We start from the raw sequence: 25,867 nt of genomic DNA, 5'->3' as shown, positions 1-25,867 counted from the left end.
CTGGAGAGTATTTCTGCTATAATGATCACCCTAGTGTTGATCAGTTAGTACCAATTTGATGGCGAGTACAAGTGGAGCCCATTCTTCCAACTCTTGTGGTGTCTCACTTTGGATAATGGGCTTAAGTTTAATCCAGGAAAGTATAAGAGGTTCTAGATCACTGTCGTTTCTTATGATTAATATTTCATTGTAAACATATATCAAATTTTAATAATCCACTCATGGATTAATGGGCACTTGGGTTGTTTCCACATCCTTGCAATAGTGAATTGTGCTGCCATAAACATTCGGGTGCAGATGTTTTTATCATAGAATGTTTTGTGCTCTTTTGGGTAGATGCCTAATAGTGCTATTGCTGGATCGAATGGTATTTCTATTTTTAGCTCTTTGAGGTATCTCCAAATTCTTTTCCACAGAGGTTGCACTAATTTGCAGTCCCACCAGCAGTGTAAGAGTGTTCCTGTCTCTCCACATCCTCGCCAGCATTTGAAGCTTTGGGATCTTTTGATAGAGGCCAATCTCACTGGGTTTAGGTGATATCTCATTGTGGTTTTGATTTGCATTTCTCTAATGATTAGAGATGTTGAGCATTTTTTTATATGTTTGCTGGCCATTATTCTGTCTTCTTTTGAAAAGTTTCTGTTTATTTCCTTTGCCCGTTTGTTGATGGGGTTGTTTGATTTTTTCTTGTTGATTTTTTTGAGTTCTAGATAGATTCTGGTTATCAGCCCTTTATCAGATGTGTAGAGAGCAAATATTTTTTCCCATTCTGTGGGCTGTCTATTCACTCTAATGATAGTTTCCTTGGCAGTGCAGAAGCTTTTTAATTTGCCATTATTTATTGTGTCTCTTACTCCTAGCTAGTATAGCATGAAGCTCTGGTTTAAAGAGGAGTTTCTGCCTTTCCCACGTTTAGGGTCTAAGACTAGGTCTCCCATAACTGCTGGAATGATCACTTCTTGTGGACTCATGCTAGCCAGTGTTTTGATAGCAGTCAAGTTCTATGATAGAGTTTGCAGTTTTAATATGGATAGTTTTTAAGTATATAGTTTGTTCTCGTTCAGTAATGAATAATTTACTTTTATTATAACCCAGTACAGTCTCTGTTTGGTCTGTAGAGCATATCTTTCGATTGTATTCATTTTGCATTTCCTATTTTTTCTTAAATGATATGAAATATGACTCTCTATATAATATATAAATATTTATTTTTTTAAAAAATAACTAATACATATTAAATTACATTTTTACATGTTTGTGGAATAAATGTGTTATTTTGTTTTGTGTATAGAATGTGTAATGATCAAGTCAGGTATTTAGGGGCACCATCATCTTGAATATTTATTATTTCTATGTGTTGGAAACATTTCAAGTCATCTCTTCTAGCTATTTTGAAATATATAATATGTTGCTGTTAACTACAGTTACTCTACTCTGCTAATAAACATTAGAATTTATTCCTTCTACCTTTATTTTTAATTTTTGCTAGTATTTCATATTCTGGAATAAATGCCTATATTTTATTCCCCTGACAAGTGTCATAAAAGGATATTACATCATTTTGTAAGGATTAGCAATAGAGGACCAAAAATTCTTAAATTCTTAGGATTTTGCCATAAATTTTCCCACTAAGTCTCAAAAAAAAGTACAGGTCTGGAAGAAGAGTCTAGAATAGCAAAGGAAAATGCATGGATTCTGGAAATGAACCTTCTCTAGAAAGAGTAACTTTCTGATTTTTCAGATCTCATACATACTTTCTTCTCTATGTACAGTTTAAAATTTTTCCCACGGTTCATTTTACACATCATTTCCTTAGCTGGTGTGAAGGAGTGAGGATGCATGTAAAGCACAGTATTATGATTTGGGATTGTCTCATTCCAACGGGAGCAGTATCCCTATAGTGTGTCCTGTTTTCTCATGTCTTTGTAAGTCTGAAAGTCTTCAGGCAGAGACAGCGATGTGTGCCCAATTGGGCCACTGGGAAATCCTCTATCAACAACTCAAACGGAAAAATATTAATCTGTACACATTTGTATATTTTGCAGCACTGCTGTATACTGTGGGGATTAGTGACATTTCATAGCTGTTCTAGAGCTGTGGGATAAGAAATACCAAGTACTTTTGTCCTTTTTTTTTCATTCCAGTTTTATCTCTGAATCATTCACCATGTACAAAATATTGTCTTAATTTTAATGAATATTCAATAAATGAGAAACAATTAAAATATTATTACCTTCTCCATTCAACAATGTAGGTATGGAAAAGTTCATAGTTGAAAAGACGTATCCTGTCAGAGCCTCTACATTTCATTATTTTGCAGTTTTTTTAAAGCATATTATTCTGGAGTTGCACAGAGTAAGATCTTTTTTATAAAGTTTCTTGTAGTCACTATTGCAGAGATAAAATATTCTATGTTCATGAATAAAATCTATAGAGTTGAATCACCACATATATATTTAATTCCAAAAGTAACCTGTTGAATTGAGATGAACTCAGTGTTTTGTATGACTTCTCCAATGTTGGTATTGAAGTTAAATTAAAATGAAGTCTATCACTTGCAAATACTCATAGGTGCTGTGACATTTCAAAATTAATTATTTATACATAGTTTTACGGATGCTATTATCCCAATTAACACCTAGAGTAAACTTCTCTGAACATGGAGACTTCATGGAATAATCCCTTGGCAAAGCCTCCAGATGAACTTTTTTCATTATACAGTGATGCAGGATTGTAATTACGTAATCACAATTAGTCCCCTATCTCTGTGGTTATTCAAGTGCCAAACTTATAGATTAGTCTTTGTATGATAAGGTTATAAGGGGCAATAACTTGTAAGTCAGTGAATTGTACTTCTGTGTACATGTTCATTCCCCAAAAAGACTGTCCCCAAACTAGTCTTCTTTCATGATGACAGAAAGTAGGAAAAGAATGATCTGCTCCTTGGAGTAAGATGAATTACACGTGAAAATATCTGCCTCAATAACTGCATGAGAACCATGTGTAATTTTCATAGATATTACTCATATGAAAATAAGTGCTGATAAAATTCTAGAAGGTCGTTTGGTATCTAAAGAAGTTGGATATTCCCCCAGAAAGGATTTTGATTATGTATTCACTTGAATTTCCTTTAAAAAGGAGTGCCAAGGAGAAATTAAGACAGACTGTAGCAGAATCAAAATTAGTCAAGTCTGAATAAATGAAGTTTTGATATACTAGAAAAATTGCCAAATCTTATACTTTTGAACGATTACACCTGTGATTATGTAACAGTAAATAGAAATGCTTTGGCATCTTTTACTTGGCTTTGTTATACTACATATAACTTTATAACTATTTGCTTTTTTGTTGGTCTCTCCTCATAGGGACTTCATTCATTCAACAAATACTGACTGCCCTACTGCATGCCAGGTGCTGGGAATACAGCACAGAACCAGTCAAAGATATACATGTTTTCAAGAAGATTAGACTTTAGTGTCAGGGACAGAAATAAGAATTAGACAAATAAGGAAAATATGTCATATGTTAGGATTTCTCTAAATATTAGTGTCGGCATCACTAGCATCCAGCACAATGCCTAGGTATAGTAAGCACTCCAAACCTATTCACTGCTATGTTGATTAGCTTCTGTGAGTACTCAAAGGAACAGAAGCATAATCCTTGAATTTACTATTGCTTTTAATCGTAAACAACCACTGGATTTCTGGCTCTGGCCAACAGATATACAAACATAGGTCAGGGGATGATGGAATAAAACTTCCAGAATAAAACTTTAGGACACAGGGGCTCTGTTATCTATGAGTAAAGTAACCTGGCAGTTTCATTAATTTTGGTTAAAAGTTGATATAATTGTTTTATGTGACCTAAAGGAGTGTGGAGATTTTATTGTATTACCTACTTATTTTGCTCTTTGCGACCCAACAATGAACATGGATTCTCCTTCCCATACACTTCTTTTACCTCACTATTTCTCTCTTAGTGCTGAGTGCCTTAGAGGTATCAGGAGAATTAATTAACTTTTCCACAGAGTATTCAAATACTTGGTTCTGTTCACTTCTCCATTAGAATTCTAGTCATTAACAAAGATGAACAGCTGTAATGTGACAAAGTCCAAAGGAAGATATTTTAGAAAACAATATATGTTCCCTTATTTCTTTTAGAAAACAGTATATATTCCCTACTCCTAAAGACTGGATGGAAGGCTGTGTGTGTGATGAGAATCTGAACACAGCTACCTGGAAGGCAAGTTCAGGTGGGCTGGTTAGAGGAGACTGCTCTAAAGGCTTATGAAGTGACTGTCGCCAGAGTCCAGGGAAAATGACTTCAGACTACTTTTGTGGGTCTGGCTTGCAGACATTCTCATTCTGACCACAGCTCCTGTGAGACTCTTGCCGGTCTTACCAGGGATTTGGTTTTCCAGGTAATTCTGTGGTACCTTCAGTGCTGCCTCACTCACATCTACATAGACGTACATAAATATTCCACATTAGCTCTGATTCTTTAGTAAAATAGTATCTCTCCACAAATTTCTAGGGGGAAAAAGATACACACACACATGCAACAATGCATGATCTATCTAAAAAACTAGGAAATTAGAGACAAACTAAAGGAGAAAATAGAAATCCTCTGTAGTTCTACTGCTTAGAATTAACCAATGAAAACATTGATATACACTCTAGGTCTTTTTTATGCACAAAATCACTTATTTTTTTAATTTGGATCCCATAATCACAGTTTGCTAACTTGCTTTTCAAAAGTTAGCGCTGAATTCAAAGCGTTAGTGTTTGCATATTTTCCCACTATTATGTGAGAATATCATAATTTATCTTTTGTTCGATACTTAGGTAGTCCTGAATTACCTATAATATACTGTTATCAATGTCTTTATTATCAATAATATACTAATGATATTTCTTTTACAGAAAGAGTCTCCACACATCTTTATTGGTGGCTAAATGATTAGTGTTTCTTCCAAGCCAGGCTGTGGAGCAACCTGTTTTTAAGGCTGGGGTTGGGGGTTCAAGGTGGGAGACAGTGATTCTCAGTGCCTGGGCGCTGCCCTCGTGTTACAGAGAGAAGCCTGGGCACTGAGCTCCCTCAGAAGAAACTCAATGTCTTTTCACAGCTGGTGACCACACTACTGTTTGCAGGGGCTAGAGGAGAATCAGAGAAGCGTGTGTCATGTAAATGGGGCATTTTTAATTTACACATCTCTAAAGCCGGGCCAGCTGCTCCATGCAATTATACCGAGCATGTTTGTTCCCATCTATATAGAGCAGTGTCTTGGCTGGGCTGTGAGATCCCCAGGAATACACCTAGTCATTATAGGAAGTGCACACATTTAATACCTGTGAGGCAAGAGAAATATTCATTCATCCTTGAACAGCAATAAAAATTGTAGCAAACATTGTAAATCGCACAAGGCAGGCACAGTGTCTGCTTTGTTCACCATGGTATCCTCAGTGCCTAGCACATTTGCTTGGCAAACAACAGATAATTGACAAATATTTGATGAGTAAAGAAAAATAAAGTGGAAATATCTCAGTCCATCTGCCAATCAGGTTTTGGCCCTGCTTTCTTCTAAGAGGAACTGGGCCCGTATAGGTGTATTTCCTTAATCCTGTATCTGACACAAGTACAGGTGCAGGGAATGTTATTTTTATATTTATATTATTTAGCTATAGTATATTTAGGGCTTCAGTTTGATACATTATTTTCCAGGAAATGAACCCTGAGGGAAAGAACCGTTTCCCAAGGGATTTGTGAGAACTACAAGATCCTGTTCATTTTAAGTGTCAACAAACCACCCTGGAAACCTTCACTAGTGGATGCTGTTGTATTAAAATTTTTAGAAACATTTAAAGACACTAGACTCTTTTGATGGATGGTCAAGTGTTTCTCTGATGATTAGTTGTGCGCGTGTGTGATGATAACCTTGCTGAATAAAAATAACCAAACACTGAGTACATCGTAAATGTCAGCTTTTTACTGGGTAGTAGAAATAAAAAGAAAACTGAGAGAAGCTCATATACAGATAGATATACAGATAAAGGGATAATTATTATGTAGTGTAAGTGACGTAACTGGATATGAGTAGGGTGCTGTGGGGACACAGAAGAGGGAGCAACTCCTAATTCATCTCGGTGAAGATGGGGAAGGTTTCATGGAACCTGTTTTTACATGGAGATTGAAGGATGGATAGGAGTTTGTCAGGCAGAGAAAGGGGATGGGAGTTCAAAACAAAGGGAGTTAGGCAAGCCAAAGCTCAGAGGGCAATGGTGCATCTGGGACAGATGAGGTCTTCACAGCAGTTGGATTATAGGGTATTTGCTGGGAAGATGAGATTAGAACGGTAGATTTCAGATGCATCAAGGAGCCAGCTGAGGAGTTTGTAGTTTGTTGTGTAGACAATGAAGGTTTTGATAAGGAACATTTATCCTTCAAGCATTGGTATCATCAAGCCATATTAAGATTTTTTTTTCTGATATTGGTCTTGATTTTCCTTTTATTGGGTTTTAGGCTTTGTTACATCCTCTCTTAATCCTGGAATCCTAGTGGTGCAGTGGTCCAAGAAGCTTCACTTCATTTTTCAGTTTCACCTTTTGTTCATTTATTTCTTATTTGTTTTTATATCCAAGAGGTTTTCAAAGCCCCATTATTTGTCTGTTGTGCAACTGTTTGTTTGGAGGTCAAAGCTGGGTGCAGCAGTTTGCCTACTTCTAACATGTAGCTGGGGTCATTTATGGAACTGATTACACAAAATGATCTCTTGAAAATCATGGGTGGCCGGGAAATGGATACGTAAAACCAAAATATATATCGTTATTGTTAAGTCATGATGACAATGTAGAGGGGAACTGATTTCCTCAAAGTCCTTAGAAAATTCCATTGCATACTTTTTGGAATGTTTTAGCCAAGTTAAGGCTAGGGTGAAAGATGTAGAAAAGGGAATATGAAATTGAAGACATTGGTATCGTGGTAGGTACCAAACAGAAAATTTTAAAGGTGACATTCCAGAACAATGTCACATGCCATGTGCAAATTAATATCAGATACTCTAAATTCATTTTAAAAAACTATTTGTTAGTTTATCTATAATTTATTTACTTACATATACTTAGTTTTTCATTGAAATATAAAAACGTGCATTGGCTTTGAATTTACTATTTGCGCATGTATGAGAAAGTCAGTTACTGAGATCAATGTTTGTTCTCCCTTGGGTCATTCTATCTGTGCACGTTTAACTTAGCACAGAAGTTATCATTTTTGTAATTCTGATATTAATTCAAATTCAAAGGATTTAAGTGTTTGCATCAGTGTTTCTGCTCTCATTCATTTCTTTTTGTCAGTATTTTGCTAAATAATATCATTTATGTAGTATAGTTAAATTAAAAAACCATAGGACTGAAAAAATGTTCTGTATCAACTGATTTCCCTGGTTTTTTAAATTTATTTTTATTTTGTTTTCTAGGTGACAATGGCCAACATTGGAATAAATGGAAATAATTCCCTGGAAACTTGCGAAACAATACTTTTTGCTCTCCGAATGGCAACATGGAATCAAATCTTAGATCCTTGGGTATATATTCTTCTACGGAAGGCTGTCCTTAAGAATCTCTACAAGCTTGCCAGACGCTGTTGTGGAGTACATGTCATCAGCTTACATATTTGGGAGCTTAGTTCCATTAAAAATTCCTTAAAGGTTGCTGCTATTTCGGAGTCACCAGTTGCAGAGAAAATAAATCAGGAAGCACCTAGTTAAATAGGACAGTAAGTCAGTGTAGGGCTAGAACAAAATTAAGAAATGTTTGACAATATTTCAGTTAATTAGATAAATACATATAGCCTAACTGGAAAATTCAGACCTCAGCATGTGGTTTGAGGGTACTTTGGTCAGATTCAGCTTTTGAAATTTGTTAAATTAACAGTATAATTGCACATTTTCACTTGCTTTTGTCAACTGGAGGTAGATGCAATGAAATAATGTCGTGGAAGTCAAATCGAAAGCATTTTTGAGCTTATCTGTGTTATTCATGCTTTGAGTAAATCTGTTGAGGCCAAATGTATTGACGTGGCCCATATGCCAGAGAGCATTTAACGCTACCTGCACAATGAAATGGCTATTTTGGGGTCACTGCTCTGTAGCTATTCCTCATAGACTAGGCTCAATGACATGGAGCCCCCTCAGTTTTTGATCTGGTCTGTCTTTACCCCTCATTATATAGCCTTGGTCAATACAGGAAGGCATGGTCATGACATCTGGGATTCGCTGTGACTTATTATGACAATCTCCATGTGTGCCAGGTCTGGCTGACAGGTTGCCTGACCTTGCAAGCCTGTTTAGAGTGGATCCAGGGCTTGCCTTATTTGACAAATATGACTACTTCCATTTATTATTATGGAGGTCAGTTGTGGTTTGAAGCTTTTTTTAAGTCATAGATTTGAAGTTTTCAAATAATTTCCTTTTTTTCTGAGAATTTTAGTGCACTGATACATAATAAATAACTTTTAGAGAAACAAAGGCTCTATCTCAGCACTTACACAGGCAACCTGAGTTATAGCAGTTTGTAAGCAGCTCTACCCTGGGTAATGCAAACAAACAGAACCTAAACCCCAGTGGTAGGTGCAAAGAGCATTGGTGAAAGGTGTTTTACCTTGAGATGTTATTTGTGTCAGAGAACAAAAGAAACGCAATCAATATGTAATATTCAAAGATTATCTGCAGCTAGCGTGTTTCTGTTTTACACGTGCACGCACACACACACGCAAGCATATCAGAAAATTCTGTTGATAGTACGTTTGTTAAATCTGTACAACTGCACCTTCTAAAGCCTGTGCTACCAGAATCAAGGGAGGAAGATTGGCGATTAGCCAGGCATTTGGGGGTCATTATAATTGTTAACCAGGAGATCAAGGGTTAATAATCTCTCCCCCAAATTTCCCAATAATATTTCAGACTTTTTCTTTGTTTGTATAATTCAATCCAAAGAATTTTTAGTACTCATTCAAAATATCCTACATCCATCACAGAATAGAGTAAGTAGCTCTGCTTTATAATAGGGAAATGCATTTCTGTATCAGAGTTTTTTGCTTTTATTAACTTGAATCCGTTTAAAAATTAACCTTCCCTGTTAGGCTGATTTCAGATTCTCTAGGAAATGTGCAATTCAGCTAGACTTAAATTATCATGCTCATAAACTTCTGCTTTTGATTGGCAATTTACATTGGAAGTTGTTATTAACTTTTGTGAATTTTGGTAAATTCTTATAGTAAATTAAAAGAAATTAAGCAAATAGCCTCATTGAAGATTTAAAAGCAATCTTTTTCTTCAGTGAGTTTAAAGAAGAGAAACACATATACACTGGCACATGATATTCTTAATTTAAGGCCAGTAAATGATTAATCACACAAGTTTAGGTTATTTTTGTATATAGAGCACATAGTAGATGCTAGATAAATACTTGCCAGACTGAATTATAGGCAAGAGTTTCTTGGTACAAAATAGAGATGGAATTGCAAAGTTTTTGTGCATTTTTAATTTAAACTGATATTTAGTTGTTATTGTGGTGTATATATATGTGTGTATGTATGTATATATGCATGTATGTGTGTGTATATATATCTCCAATGCATATGCTTAAAAAGAAAAGTCATTGCAATTTATGATTGCGGTTACATTGCATAAATTTTCTCATGTGTCTCAAGGACACTTAAAGCTTAGAAAAACTTTCAGATGGATCATTTACTTTCAGAGGAGATATTTATTTTGTACAGCTGCTTAGTAGTGTTGGTGTCCTGTAAACTAGGGAACAAGGAACCAAATCTCCATACTTCCTCATCGTGGGGGACAGGATGCTGCAGTGAACATGTCCATGTATTTTGACTGAGGAGAGGCATGGAGAAGAAACTTTCAACCAAGAGCCCCAGGCCTTTCTCTTTGAGAATTCTAAATGAATGGTAGAATTCTTGCTCTATTGCCATGATGTCACCCCGGCCTAGAGAAGATCTTGTGACATGACCATGTGTGAGAATGCGTGAGCCTGCAAGGTTTTGGGGAGTGACAGGGGAGTTACTCTGTGCATATCCTAGAAGGGTTATCTGTGATATCTGTGCATAGGTTTGGAACAACCAAATTGGTCTTAAAATGATGTTAAACCCAAGAAGTAGTCAACAAAAATTGTAAAAAAATTAGTAAAAGAATATGTATTTGCATTGTTTTAGGCTTTTCTTGCAAGGAAAACAAAATTAAAGTGAACACAAAAATGTGCATAGCTGACTTCAGAATTTTATTTCTGTTATTATATGTGTTGCATGTAGTTTGGCAATTTACTATATAACGAATAATAGAGAGGAGCATCAACTTTCACATAAATGTTCAACATAGAAATGTATTTGTTCAGATTTCTGGAAATAAATAGTACAAATAGTTTCAACGAGTTTACCAATATGAGTGTTTTAAGCCCTATTTTAAAACTCATAATTAACTTTCAGAGTAGTTGAATTTTCCTTCAAACTGGGTAAAGTAGTGTCCAAGCAACTTCACATACTATTTGGGCATGTAATTTCTAGGGAATTACATTACACTGGGCAAATGACTTAAACGTTGTCAGGCTTTTTCCAAGTGTTAGTGAATTTTTTAAAAAATGAGACAAAAATACCCCACACATGGGTTTTTATGATTATGAATACAAAGACAGGTAATTCTGACTTGTAATTAGTTGCGGGTACATCCAAAAACATCAGACCTTTTACTAATGGGTTTAACTAGGTGACAGAAATATGCCCTTTTAAAAAAGTTTTTTTTTTTTTTCTAGAAAAGTTGCTTCTAATTATCTGTATATCTAAAGTGGAAAATACCTAAAAGTTAATATAGGCACATATAGATTTATCTGTATTATGTGACAGATGCTCTTGTTTGCTTACTTTCATACTTAAAAAGAAAAACCTGCTTTAGATTTGCGCCTAATCTGAGTTTAGAACCCAGATAAGAGCACTTGTTAAATAGTGAAATTTTTTGTGAAAAGTGTTGCAAGTTTCTCCTGTATACCATCATTGCTACAAATTAATTAACTGTTTAGGGTCAGAATATAAAGGTTGGGAATGCGTATTTTATTACTTCTTCATCTAGGTGTCAAAGATTTTACCACCTGGTAAATAACGTTGGACTTCAACTTGTTACACATTTTAATAGTAGACGAATGTGTTTTTCTTTGTTATGTGAATAACATATTTTGTGCTCTTCATAGTCGTCGGATTGTATAAGATATTCAATGGTGGTATGTATATTTTGTTGCTTGCGTTGGTATGCAACTCATGTAATTTTAGTGCTTTGACTGGCTTAAAACTTCAAACAAGTGAATTTATAATAAACTTGGATTAATGTTTATCAAGAGTGGTTATTTTTATGTAGGTCGTATAAAACTTTGAACCTAAACTCCCATTTTTATCTGCTATTAGATGGGAAGAATGTCAACTTGCTTTCCATGATTACCCTTTGCTATTCCTCCCCTGACCACTCTTTTGTGACATATGCTCTCTTTCTTTAACCTGTGTCTTGCCTTACCTAGGCAAATCATAATTCAGATAGGAATATGACCATTTCCCAAACCTGATGGCCTAGGTGTATCAGTCAGAACAGCCTAGATAAGTCTGCGATAACAAACAACCCCCAAATCTCAGTGCTGAAAGCTCCACAAAGGTTTGTACCTCACCTATGTCTCCTGTCTACTCTGAAGGGGAACTCTGCTCATTGTAATCACTCAGAGAACTCAGGTGACAAAGCAGCCCCATCATATGTTGCTGTTCCTGTGCTAGAGGGAAAAATACAGAGCATGGTGAACCATACATAGGCTCTTAGAACTTTCACCTGGAGGGAATAAACATTTGCTCACACTTCTCCAGCTAACACGAACAATATGGCCCTACTAACTTCAAGGGGGACAGGTAAGTGCAATGCTATGATACCCCAGGAGGACAGCTGAAAACTGGTAAATAGCACTAATGATTTCCCCATCAGGTAAGCCTTTTTCATTCTTGCCTTCCTAATAGCACTTAAACAGGAACCATTTAAAAAAAATTTTTTTTTTATTTAGGAACGTCATGGCACGAACACATTTAGGACTCCTTCTTCATAATTACTGTAGAAACATGCTCTTGTAATCTATAAAGGTAAGGCAGAATGAAGGCCACATTCGTTGTTTATAATTAATAGAAATTTTAGATGATGAAAAACGCTGTGGAATAAAAAGAGGAAATCTTGGTTCTTAAAAATTCAGGAGACTGAAGTATTTCCATACAATGCCAGACATTGCCTAGTTGCAGTATTGTCTGCAATGGTTGCTTTTCTAATAAATGAGAATGACTAAAATGAATTCTTGCCTTTGTACTTTTAATTCCCTTATGATAGCTTATGTTTACCTTGATATACCCTATGTCAATGAATTCTGTCAAACTGTCAGAAACTTGAAATAGTATAACAGCACTGGAACAAGATTAAACTGTACATTTCTTTTACTCCAAACAGGAATAGGCTCTTCATTTTGAGCCCACACATGACAGTACATGAAGTAAGACAGAAACTTGACAAAAATTAAATCTTAGTCATCTTGAGATTTTAAGTTCATTTATACTAAGTATTTTGTTTCTAAGCTTCTATAGGGAGTTATTGCACAGAATTTCTGGCAGAGCTGTCTTTCTGCCCTGCATAAATATCAGCTGAAAACAATATGATATGTGATTATGAGAAAGTAGTTTGAAGGCTTTTATGCTATCGATCTTGCATTTGATAAAGCATATTTTCAGTTAACAATCTAGATAGTTTACGAAAGAATAATGAAAATTTCATTTTATATTTACCTTACAGTAAAGCAGAGGCAGAATTATTGGAATCTAAAGGAACTATATGTTGATTTTAAACGCACTTTAAATTTCAGTTTAAAAAGAATATGAACTCAGTCTTAGCATTTAATTTAATTTAATTTAATTTGAATTAGTTTTAATATCTGATTTGTAAAATCCTAAATTAACGAGGTGCATTTTGTTGTTTTAGTGCTAATTTCCCATGTTAAATGAGGCAATCCTACACACTAGTATATACTTATACAATTTTAGTTTTAAAAATTGAATTTGTACTAGACATAATGTTGTTTTGCAACTTTTTATTATAGTCAATCCACATCAGTATATAAGAATATTCTTTTTACACAAAACAACAAATGTTGGCGAGGATGTGGAGAGACAGGAACACTTCTACACTGCTGGTGGGACTGTAAGCTAGTGCAGCCTCTGTGGAAAAGAATTTGGAGATACCTCAGAGAGCTAAAAATAGAAATACCATTCGATCCAGCAATAGCACTATTAGGCATCTACCCAAAAGAGCACAAAACATTCTACGATAAGGACATCTGCACCCGAATGTTTATGGCAGCACAATTCACTATTGCAAGAATGTGGAAACAACCCAAGTGCCCGTCAATCCATGAGTGGATTATCAAAATTTGGTATATGTTCACAATGGAATATTACTCAATCATAAGAAATGACAGTGATCTAGCACCTCTTACACTTTCCTGGATTAAACTCAAGCCCATTATCCAAAGTGGAGCACCACAAGAGCAGCAGAACGGGACCCATTTGTACTCACCATCAAATTGGTATTAACTAATCAACACATAAATGCACATGTCAGAACAACATCTATTGGATGCTGGGGAAGGGGGAGGGTGGTGGGAGGAGGGGGGAAGAGGGAGGAGGGGAGGGGTATTTGTATACACAAGGAGGGCAATGCGCACTACCCGAAAGATGGACATATTTGAAACACGGACTTCGGGGGGGGGGGAACCAAGGGCAACACACCTAACCTAATCATCTGTACCACGGGAAGGGCGGCGGGAGGAGGGGGGAGGAGGGAGGAGGGGACGGGTATTTGTATACACAGGGAGTGCAGTGCGCACTACCGGAAGGATGGACATGTTTGGAGCACGGACTTTGGCGTGGGGGGGAACCAAGGGCAAAGCACGTAGCCTGAACATATGTATACCCATAATTTGCTGAAATAAAAAAAAAAAAAAAAAGAATATTCTTTTTAACAGCTATATAGTATTACATAATATAAATGTACCATAATTTAAATAACAATTTTCTTATTGATATAGTTGCTTTGTTTCCAGTTATTTCCCTCTTTCAAACAATTCTATTTCAATATGTATGTTCTTATATTTTTATCTTTGTGGTCTGTGGAATCACTAGATTAAGGCATGCTCATTTTCAATGTTGATATGTACTGCTAAAATGTTCAACGTGTACTCTGATTCTTTTCTATGAGAAAATGCCTGATTCTTGATATCATCTACCGTGTATTTTAGCAGTCTTTTTATTTTCACCAATCTGATTGGCAAAAATAAATCATATTTAAACTATACTTTATATTACTTGTATTTCCCATTGCTAATGAAGTTGAGCATCTTTTCATACATTTGTTAGTCATTTTTACTTCTTCTATCTTGTTCCTGACCTTTGTCCATTGTTAATATGTTTATTTTTTTTCTTGTTGACTTGCAGGAGGACTGTATGTATTAACTTTTTACTTTTTATATATGTTATAAATATTTTTCTTCCAGACCGTCATTTTATTTTGCATAGAGGATGTCTTTCACCATATCAGAGTTTTATATTTTGCTCAGGCAGACTAATCTTTTATGGATTCCATGATTTGTTTCTTGTTTAGGAAGATTTTCCCTCCTCAAAGAGTATAAATACATCCCCCTTGTCATTGTCTACAATTAGAGTTTTGTTTTTTATTCTTAGATTTTCTAGTTTTCCTGGAATTTATTTCCTGCGTATGAGGTAGCTATTTAACTTTTTCTCCCAAAATTTATAGCCAATAGAGCCCCCCAGTGTTTTTTTTAGTTACATTCTTGAAATCTTATCTTGGGTAAGTTTCCATTAGTCTTTTTGACATATTGAACTTAGCTTGCCTGACCTCTATTGTTAACTCAGACTATGAAATGCTAGTCTAGGCATCAAATAATAAAAATAATACTCTACTTAGTATTCAACAATGACACTAAGAGCAATCACCAGTTTTTCTAGTAAAGAACATAATTTTGTGTGATACCATTTTCCCTTTTTGCCAGATGTCTGCTGTGACCAACAGTATAAAGTTTCCAGATGGTTAAGTAGGTTAATTAGGAGTCATACTAGTTTGCTAGGACTGCCGTAACAAAGTACCACAGGCTGGATGGTTTAGAACAACAGAAATTTATTTCCTTACAATTCTGGAGGCTAGAAGTGTGAGATCAAGGTGTGGGCAGGGTGATTTCTTGTGAGGCCTCTCTCCTTGTCTGGTAGATGACCATCTTCTTTCTTTGTCTTTCTATGGTCTTTCCTCTGTGTGTGTCTATTTTTCAATCTTATCCTCTCATCAGGACACCAGTCATACTGGATTGGGACCCACTCTAGTGACCTTATTAAATTATCCCTGTAAACACCTTACTACCAAAAACAGTCACGTTCTGAGGAACTGAGGATTAGAACTTCAACAGTGTTTTGGACAGACACAATTCAGTCTCCTACAAGAGTATGTTAGTCAGTGATGTTGAGACAAAGCTACAGTAACTAGTCCACACAGGGGTTGAGCCTGTTAACTCAGGTTTATTGGCCCAACAGCTTATCCAGTTGCATGTTGTAACAGCTTATCATGTTGCATGCATGTTCTCAAACATTAGCATGCATCCCTTTTACATGGAGAATTTTCTCAATCAAACCTCTAGGCCCCATTCCAGCGACTGATTCAGTAGGTATGGGGTGGGGCCAGAGAAGTTATATTTCTAACAGGATCCCAGGCAAAGCCAGTCTGAGGGACATGCTTTGAGACTCACTGGCCAAATCAACTAGACTAACCAGCCATATGACGTGATATAAAACATACAAAGAACCATGAAGTTTTTTGACAATGCTAAGTTGTACCACTATTTTTTAGTACTGGCAATTTCATTCCTTCTCTAAATTTTTTTTTTTTTTGCCCCAACTCCAGATAAATTGGATCTGAAAAATGTAAAAGCTGCACATAAAGGGGTTAGAAGAACATGGGAGGACACAGATTGACAGTAAAAATTGTACACAAAAAAACCAAAGCAGATGTAAGCGAGCCATGGGTTAGCTGGTCTCAAATCTTTTTCTGGTTTCAAAAGGGTTTTTGTCATCATATAGACAGGCAAAATTCCCATACTAGTCTTTGGGAATGTTGCTTACATTTTATTATTCCAACTAAAGCTTTTTCTTTTTTTTTAAAGAAAAATTTCAAGGCCATTTGGATTAATTTTACATTTTCCTCCTTATACTTATGATGTTTATAATCTTCTTTGATCCTTGTATGTTCCACTCGTTTGAGTCAAGTTGGTCTTAAATTAATTTCCTACTCTATTAAAATGAATCTTTCATCAGTTGTTGGCTTTTCAGGGAGATACTGTGTATTTATTTTCCAAATAAAATATAATACTAATCCTTTTCTTCTGGGAGAAGTAAATTAATTATAATGGATTTTACTCAAAACAATTTAGAATGACAGCTGAGAATAAACGGATCAAAACCAAATAAAAATACTTGAATGCAAAATCCCATTCTAAAGGCATTAAAAATACAGAATCTTTTATAAAAATCCAAATAAATGATATTTCCAAAGTAAGAAGGGAAAAATAAAAGGAAAAATACCTACAGAAGCAAAAGCCTGGGCTGTACTTTTTCAAGACACCGTTCCACCCAGAAAAGTTTCTCACTTTCCAAAGAAGAATATACTAATATCATTGGTTACTGTGAGATTTACAAAGGATATCAAATGTAAACATATAACAGATAAAAATGTTTTAAGTAGTCACTTCTTTAAATGAATCATTCTGAATCTCAGTGCCAAATATACTAATTTGTAAGACTTGAGGTATTAGAAGAGTTGAAAATGGCAATAGAATACAGTGTTCTGGAGATTGTTACATTTGTCATTACTTTATGATTTTAGTTTTATAAGATTAGTGATTTCCTCACAGGGATACTCAAAAGAAAATATAAAATAGAGAGCTCAAAAATGTCCTGAGAATTAAAGAAGCTAAAATTAGAAGTACTACATAGCTATTTGTTTTCCAAATTGTGATTAGGCAGATATTAAAATTGTCCTTTAGTGATGCTTTTGTGATGCCTTGAGAAATAATGATGTTTCCCATGACATAGAAGTCTCCAGAAGCTCTAGCTCTAGTTCCTGAAGGTCTTACCCCTTTTCTGACTTGTGGCACACACCCTTATTAATCACACTAATCAGAAACTCATGATGATCAGGAAGAGTTTCCCAAGAAGAACTCCACGTGCCAAGGCCCTGAGGTGAGGAGGAGTTTGGATTTGTGCGGTGGCTGTGCTTTTGCGTTACAACGTAGTTCAACCATAGAATCGTGGCTTTTGTGGCTCTTGTCTCCCATGTTCCCTAAACATGCTGTTAGCCCATACGGTATGCCTGTTAAGATAGGTTTTTAGTCCTCTACTGATTTAAGCTGCTTTATGGCCTATGTGCAACTAAATTATAAATATATTTGAAACCCACCAAAAGAACTTATGATGGATTGTGATTCAATTCAGAATTATGACAGCGGTTCATCTTGAACTAGTGAAGCAACATCAACCACTTAGCCTATGGGCTGGCACTGCTATCATTCACCTGTACTTGTGTTTAGGAACTTTCCAGATTCCTGATTTGGGGAGGGGAATAAATATGAGGGGAGAAGGGAGAGGATTTTAATGTCTGGAAGCCTCAGAAGAAAAATCTCTGCAGATTTCAAGAATGGAAGATGATCTATCAAGATATTACAGCATTGTCTTTGGAAATCATTTAAATCTCATGAGTATTACCAGTAATTCTTTACAAGATTATGATTGCCACCTGAAATTCAACATCTCAATTGTAATTTTGAGTAAATTCTGCAAGTAGGTAAGAATGTCATTATCAAACTTTAAAATATTGACACCATCTGAGAAGCAGTCTGTGGTTAGAGTTCCTCTTGCCTAATGACACATTTTTATTAATATTTATAGATACAAGCCATTCCTTGCTCTGACTTGCATGAAGTAATGCGTACATTGTTGCTTTATTAAGAGGTGGTAGATGGTTGTTGAGTCCTAACGTGTAAGCTTCTTAATCTGGCTCTTCATTGCATTAGCCACTGTAGGTCAGGTATCATCATGTTTTACTTGATATGTAGCTGCCTAGTTGGTTTTTTTTTTTCCTACCACTTTGTTTCCCAAAGGGTCATGACTTTGACCCTTCACATTGAGTTTGGAATTTTCTTCTGAAAAAATAATTATGTCTATTTTACTTAGATGATTTCAAATGTTTATTCTTCATTGCCTACTGAATAAGGTCCAAACTACTTAGCATGATAGACAAAGTCTTTCATTATTCTATCTTTAGTGGATGCTTTCTGGAGAGTCTAATCAGCCTATATACCATTCTTTCTGCTCTGAGATTTCTGAGTCTTCTATCATTATCAGGGGTGTTTAACCAATGACTATGCTTGTACTCTGAGACTGACTGGATTTGACAATGCTTAGGCCTCTTCATCAGTTGTGAAAATCAGATTCTCTTGCCTGAAATTTTAGATTCATAAGCTTATCAATTATTTAATTTGATTTTTACTGTAGTATTATTATACTATTGTATTATGTCATTTTAAATAGACAAAAACTATAGCTTGGAGAAACTATTTGCTTAAAAACACAGAGAGAAAATTAAAATACTAGCCTCTTACAATCTAGGCTACAACACTGCTGCCATGAAAAAATTTTAAAATATGGTGGTATAATTGAAGAGCCTAGTTTATAGGGCTTGACACTGGAACCATCATTAAGCATTCCATTTGTCTAATGTTATTTGAAAGTGACTAAAGTGTTCTATGTTTAATATACATACCCCAAATACTATTCATTAAGTTTTTTGTTTTTCCAGAAATATGCCTGTGTTGCAAGCATATTTCATAAACAAATAATCAGGATGAGTGTACTTTTTAAAAAAAATAAATATTTATTTCCAGTTCATAATTTGCTTTAAGAAATTTTTGAGCAACAAAGTCACTTGACATTATTAATGAAAATGTACTTCTATATCAACTGTAAGGGGGAAGCAGGGAAAAGGGGATATGTGTGTAAAGGGAAAATGGGTGGGGAATACAAATTTTTGGGTATACTCTATCTCAGGCATTGTACAAGGTACACCTTTCATAATCCTCAAAAACCCCATGAGACATCTACTATTAACCCTATTTTACAGTGAAACTGAAGTAAAGGCAAAGTGTCTTATAGGTTTCTAAAATGTTTTGTGCATTTGTAACAGTATAACTTTACTGTGAATGGTGTAGAAAATTGTCAGCAAAAACCCCCCAAAACCAAAAACCAAAACAACAATCCCCCCCACACCAAAACAGAACAAAACAAAACAAACAAAGAACGCCAGGAGAATTACACTGATAAAATGTTGATAGGTAAGACAGGAGAGATTCTAAGACAGTCAAGTCTCTCCAGTGACATCTGAAGACATGACATTTGTGTCATGGGAATGTTAAATGACTTTACTCTGTGAATTACTGAACTGTGGCATACATGTGTGAAATGAAAAGTTTTCAAATCCAGTTTTTAAAACTATCTGCACCACTTTCTTTCACTGGTGTAGATGGCTATCTAGAGAAAAATCACATAGAATTGATTAGTTCAGCATTTGGGGCAGGAAGCAGAAGATATGGTTACAGAAATCACTTAGTCCTAGATATTCGGAGATCTTCTTGTGCACTGGGAAGGACTATGGTGCAATATTCATGTTCTCTCTTTGACTTTGGTATTTTGTACTTTCAGAATTCCTGTATTCATATAGTAGCTTCTTTTAAACTTTAAAATGTAATGAAAGATAACTGTGAATTGATGCTGCTTAAGCAAAATTTTCCTTGGTCAAAAACATTTGAGAAACTCATTCTAAATCATTTTTAGGGCATGTCAAAATTAACAATAAGACAAAAACCTTTTTAACTTTTTTTAGTATCTTGAAAATATATTAGCTAGGGTAAAAACTTTTTGCTTGGCATACTTACTGGAATTCCTTAACACTGTTTTGGGAAACAGTCTTTGATGAGAAGCAGCACATAGTTTCTTGCTGTTCTAGCTATAATTTATGACCTTTTTCTGAGTACTGTTACCTTAGATACTAATCAAATAAGGAAAGTTCTAGAGCAGAAAGTCATAAAATAATAAAAATTCAAAGAATCATCAATGCTACTCTGCATTCTTGATTTTTGAGAGAATAACTCAAGATAGCTTACTGACTTCTGAAATATCAATCATACTCATCAAAAAGAAGATAACCAGGAAGGACCAAATAAAATCATTTGGGGGACTAGATGAAGTAATGCTTACATTATTGCTTTATTTTCCAATGTTTACTTGTTTGCTCCTTAAGAGAGATATATTTCTTGTCTTCACATTCCAAAGAAATGCTTGATGTGGTTTCATCCTTGAATGTCTGAGACAGTTATTAGCTAAGTGAGCAGGTATTACATGGAAACTAGCCAATAAGGGAAACTTTCCCATTCTCTGACACAGATTTAAGAAATTTCTTCTGTCTGGAAGAAAACTTTTATCTAATACCAAATATATAATATCCATGGTCCTCTCTTAGTCATCTCTGATTCTTCCAATTACTTTTCCAACAGCAAATTAAGTAAGTCCAAGCATCAATTAGTTGTGAAATTATGAAGAATTAGCCTGCAAAATCGGGAAATCAGGTTCCTGGGATTAGTCATAACCGAGGGCTACCCAATGGTAAGGCACAGTGTATTAAATGTCTTTTACTAATTAAGTAGAAAATAAAGCAAAGAGAATGGAAAAAGTAATAGGGGTATAATGTGTTTCTCTCAGGCTAACTAGTTGATTTCTCTTGTATGCCTGTTTGATTTCTTTTTACATTCTTTTCAGCTATGCATCCCTGGGAATATCGAAAATTAAATTTTACAGACTGTCAGTTGTGTGAAAATAATCTAGGCCAGCCAAAAGAAAATCTCCATCACAATTGCAATATCATATCAAGCTATGGTGCCTTGCTATTGTCAATTACTTGGAGATGTAGAATGACTACTTGCAGCCTGTTACACCAGTGGTCCCCAACCTTTTTGGCACCAGGGACCGGTTTCGGGGAAGATAATTTTTCCCTGGACTGGGGATGGGGGGGATGGTGAGCTATGGGGAACGGCTGTAAATACAGATGAAGCTTCGCTCACTTGTCTGCCCTGCTGCTCACCTCCTGCTGTGTGGCCCCAGTTCCTAACAGGCCACACATAGATGGCATTGGTCAGCCCAGGAGTTGGGGACTGCAGTGTTACACAATTTGAGGTATTTGAAGGATCAAATTACTGCACTGTTTTCAAAAAATGGCTGCTGCTCTTTCTGACTTCTGTTAACTCTTCCACATGAAGTTGAAGCAGAAAGAGAAAGAAGGAAAGAATACAACGGCATTATCACATTGGTGGACAAACCCACTGGACTGAAAGTTTTCAATTAGAACGGGGTCATTTTTCTAGTGACTCTTGAAGAGGAAGAAAAGTGTTCCTTACTCAATAGGAAATACCAGTTAGCGAGCACAGCAGGTTTCTCTGTGACTTAACTACAATAGCATTTCTCTTTGCAGCTGTGGTACATCCACCAAGAACTTCGCAGCTTACCACATATTGCCATTGCTTAGTATGAGAGAAACGTGGAAATTTTGAGGGCATAGGGAATTAATTGTCTTACCATAGAAAATTTTAAAACACAACCTTCACCTAAATTTTAAACAACAGTTAAACTAGATTCATGTCTGATTAACAGAGTTCAGGGCAACTTCAGCAGTAATTTCGCACTTTTGTGTTAGTCTTGTGAATTTGCAAGGAAGAACTTGCAGGAGCAAAGTGCCTTTATGAAAACAGAAGATAGGCCTCCATGAAATGAAAGATTCTGAATCAAGATTTTAGGATTCTGCTGGAAATGTGATTTGGTATCATGTTGTGCCTAGAACTTTAATATTACCACGCATTTCACAAAGGATAAAACAAAGTTAATGTCTGGAGCACTCGGTACCTAAACAAAGATATTTACACAGATTTAAAAGGAGATTAAAAAGTATCCAATAAACTAATAGGCTTTCTTTTTCTAGAAAGAAGTAATACTGACAAACTCATTTACCAAAGAAGTGATTTCACAGAAATCATGTATACCATTTAAAACAATATAATCAACTTTAAAAATGATATTATAGTTTTAGAGGGAAAAAACCCTGACACCTGTCAAAGATGCTGGAAAAGCCAGTGAAATAAAGGGGGTTGATATAATAGCAAGTGAAATAAAAACAAACGATGAGAAAAAGTTCAGGTTTGGTAGTTTCCTAAAATGAAGCTGCACTGCAGTGAGACTGACTGCACTTTGTATCCTGACCTTGAGTTCTGCACCAGTGACCTTGGTCGCTCATTATGGTTTCTAGATTTCACCCTCTCAGTTTTCCTCTCCACTCCTTTTTAATTTAGAAGAAAAACAGAAATGCTTCTTTGTTTTTTCTCTGTGTTTTCCCTCTTTTCCTCTGTCATCATTTTTCCTAAAATGCCTTTCTTCGATCTAAGTTCAATTTTCAGATAATATATATTTCTGGAAGAAAAAAAAGTGAATTGTGTAGCTAAATACGTTATTTCTTCTACTCTACAGCTTGCAACTTATTTATTATGCAATACTCCAAGAAGATCTGCTTTGTTCTTATGGATTTTACCAATATTTTGTAAATCCATTGATTTTATCAAATGCTTTTGGCAAATAGAGGATTTTTTTTTCCTGTATCCAGGAATTGGCTAAATAAAACCCATTATGGAAGATCTTTTGCTAAAGGTTTTTAATCATTGGCCACTCATCCCTTGAATGCTTCAGTAGTGTATTCCTGGAATGAAAGTGGTTGACGTTTTGGAGATATTGACTATGCTTATGATGTTTTAAAGAAGTTTAAAAAATACCAGAGTCTCAGAAGGCCTACTCTTTATAGAGCAATCAACTACATTAGTCACTAATAAAATGAACCCAATCTTGTTGGTGTGTACCTCTTCAATATTAATTAATTGTCACAGCACATTATGGAACTCACTAGGTGAAGAGTATTGTACTAGGTACTTTAGAAATCGATGTGGAGAACTCAAAGTGGAAATGAAGGCATCAACGAATTGACTCAGAGAAAAATCCATTGGAAATGTGCTTTGCACATTTATAAGTCAGAAGTGCTGTGCACTGATAAAATAAGTGAGAATTAAAGAATAATGTTTACTCCATAGATTAGGTCAGGAATGCTGTTGCACTGGGATAAACAAGCTGTTTTGATGAAAAGAAATGTTTATTAACTCAAGTTATGGCTTCAAACCTGCAAAGCTAGAGCTGAAGCTATTTCAGATGTGAATGGAAGGATGTAGGATTCCACAAATCAGCCAGATTAAGCATTTTGACACATCTGTTTCTGGGAGGACAGCATGGCCTCTGGCAGGAGTGATAAGGACACTCCTACCAAAAGAGAAGTGGATCTTGAAACAGGGTGGGAGGGTGCTGCATTCCCAAACAGTGCTGGGGGTTACGTTAACCTGAGGGTTTCTGCCAAGTTTTGCGAAGCTTAAGACTCCAATGAAAGGCAAGAATGAGGAAAGTGTAAATCAAGGCCAGGATAGTTTCCCATTTCTTGAGATGCCTGCTCTTCTAAATTGGAGCAGAAAAGAGACCTGTCAAACAATGACAAAGGGCTGATACTACCATGAGAACACCAGGGAGAGGCTTCTCAAGGGCCGGCTAGTTTCTAAAGTGAGAAAAACTTTCAAGTGTTCTTGAAAAACTGCTATATCACCTATGAAGTACAGTATTTGAGGTTTAGTGTATATAGTCTACATAATGACTACAGAAGTGTAAAGTATAATAAAGAATTACTGTGGTTTGAAGTGTTGTGTCTCCTCCAAAATTCATGTCGCCATTGTGGTAGTACTAACAGATGAGCCGTTTGAGAAGTGATTAAGGGATGGCAGAGCCCTCATGAATGGATTAGTCTTATAAAGGGCTAGAGGGAACTAGCTTAGGCCCTTTTTGCTCTTCCATCCCTTCCACCGTGTGAAATCTTGTAGACAGAGCCTATCTATGAGGAACTAGCCTTCACCGGAAACTGAACCTACTGGTGCCTTGATCTTGGATTGCCCAGCCTCTAGAACTGTGAGAAAATAAACTTCTATTGTTTACAAACTAACCAGAGTCAGGCATTCTGTTGCAGCAGCACAGACTAAGTCAGACAAAAATATTATGGAGATCATAATTTCCATCACTATTTACATGTTTTTCCTCTGTTTCCTCTTTTTTTCTTTTGCCAAGCCTGCAGTTCAATTTCACGTTAACTGTGCAAATAATGTGACTCCACTGAAATAATATTAATAATTATTTTAGTGTAGCTTTCATTTAAAGAGTGGCTTTTTCTTAACCATGATTTTGTTTTAGGTATATTATTTCATTTGATATTTATGACACTGTGACATAGGGATTGTTGTCCTGTTCTACAAATGATGAGTCTGATATTGAGAGATATTAATAATCTTGTAACCAGGATTTGAGCATACTTTAGCCTGACTCTGAACCTCACACACCATGTGTCTGTCCCTATAGGATGAATGTATATATACTTCACGCACACACGCACACATATAATACAGTGTCACTGGGTTTCTCGCTGAATTGCATGACTTCATGCCACTGATAAAATAATACAATTGTTTTCAAGCTGTTCTTGTTCTTATATTCCAAATTGCTGAATAAAAATCTGCTACAGAGAAGAATTAACAACTGAGGGGCCTCACACAAAAGTAATGAGGAAGCCACTGGTTCCATCCATAATGATACCTTTTAGAACTCACTGTTTACAGAAGCCTAATGATTGGCTCTAGATAGATATTATTAATAAAAATATAATACCCGATGTTTAATAAGGCCTAATTATGAACCAAGGACTTTATATATGCATTGTAATGAGTTGAATTTTATCTCCTCAAAATTCATATGCTGCAGTCCTAACCCTTAGGACCTCAGAATGTGACCTTATTTAGAGATAGAGTCATTACAGATGCAATTAGTAAGTTAAGATGAGATAAGAAAGGTGTAGACTGAGCCTTTAACCCAATATGACTGGTATCCCGATGAAAAGAATGCCATCTGGGAAGAGACACATATAGAAGGAAGCCAATGTGCGGGCGCAGAAGATGGTCATCTACAAGCCAAGGACAGAGGCCTGGAACAGATCCTTCCCTCTCAGTCTGCAGAAGGAATCAACCCCATCCACACCTTGATTTTGGATTTCTAACCTCCAGAACCGTGAGGCAGTATATTTCTGTTGTTTAAGCCACGCAGGTTGTGATACTTTGTTATGGTAGCTCTTGTAAACTAATACATATACTGTCTCATTAAATATTCACCAAAAACGTAGGTGGCAGGTGTTCTTATTATCTGTCTCACCAATGAGAAGACTGAGACCCAGAGAGGTTATGCACCTTAGTAGGGAGCAGACTGGACTGTGATGTGGGGTTCCATTTTTATTATTGATGAGCTACACTGCCTCCACTGGAAGCAGAGTCATCTCCCTCAGCACTAAAGAGAGTTCAAATCACCCAGAGAAATATGTTTCTGGTGTGAAATAAAAAGATTGATTTTATATTTTGACTCTCAACAGATTTGAAAAGCATTAATGTGCTTTCCTGGGGTACTTAGTAGAGGGCAACAAACATGGAGTTGGCTTTCCAGGCCCCACAGTGTGATATTCGTG

At 35.8% G+C, this 25,867-nt stretch overlaps 1 protein-coding gene across 1 annotated transcript in view; it reads left to right on the top strand.

Moving 5' to 3' along the window:
* The window catches only part of PTGFR (prostaglandin F receptor (FP)), a 40,160-nt gene extending 32,224 nt beyond the window's left edge, over positions 1-7,936 (top strand). The window contains exon 3 of the mRNA XM_012661081.1: positions 7,472-7,936. Coding sequence (XP_012516535.1) covers positions 7,472-7,762 — 291 coding nt within the window. The 3' untranslated portion in view covers positions 7,763-7,936. The remainder of the gene's footprint in view (positions 1-7,471) is intronic.
* The last annotated feature ends 17,931 nt before the right edge of the window (positions 7,937-25,867 follow it).

The sequence above is a fragment of the Propithecus coquereli genome, unplaced genomic scaffold (genome assembly GCF_000956105.1).
Source record: "Propithecus coquereli isolate 6110/MARCELLA unplaced genomic scaffold, Pcoq_1.0 Scaffold7, whole genome shotgun sequence".
Classification (NCBI taxonomy): domain Eukaryota; kingdom Metazoa; phylum Chordata; class Mammalia; order Primates; family Indriidae; genus Propithecus; species Propithecus coquereli.
The sequence above is the reverse complement of the archived record's forward strand: the minus strand, read 5'-3'. Positions and strand labels throughout refer to the sequence as shown.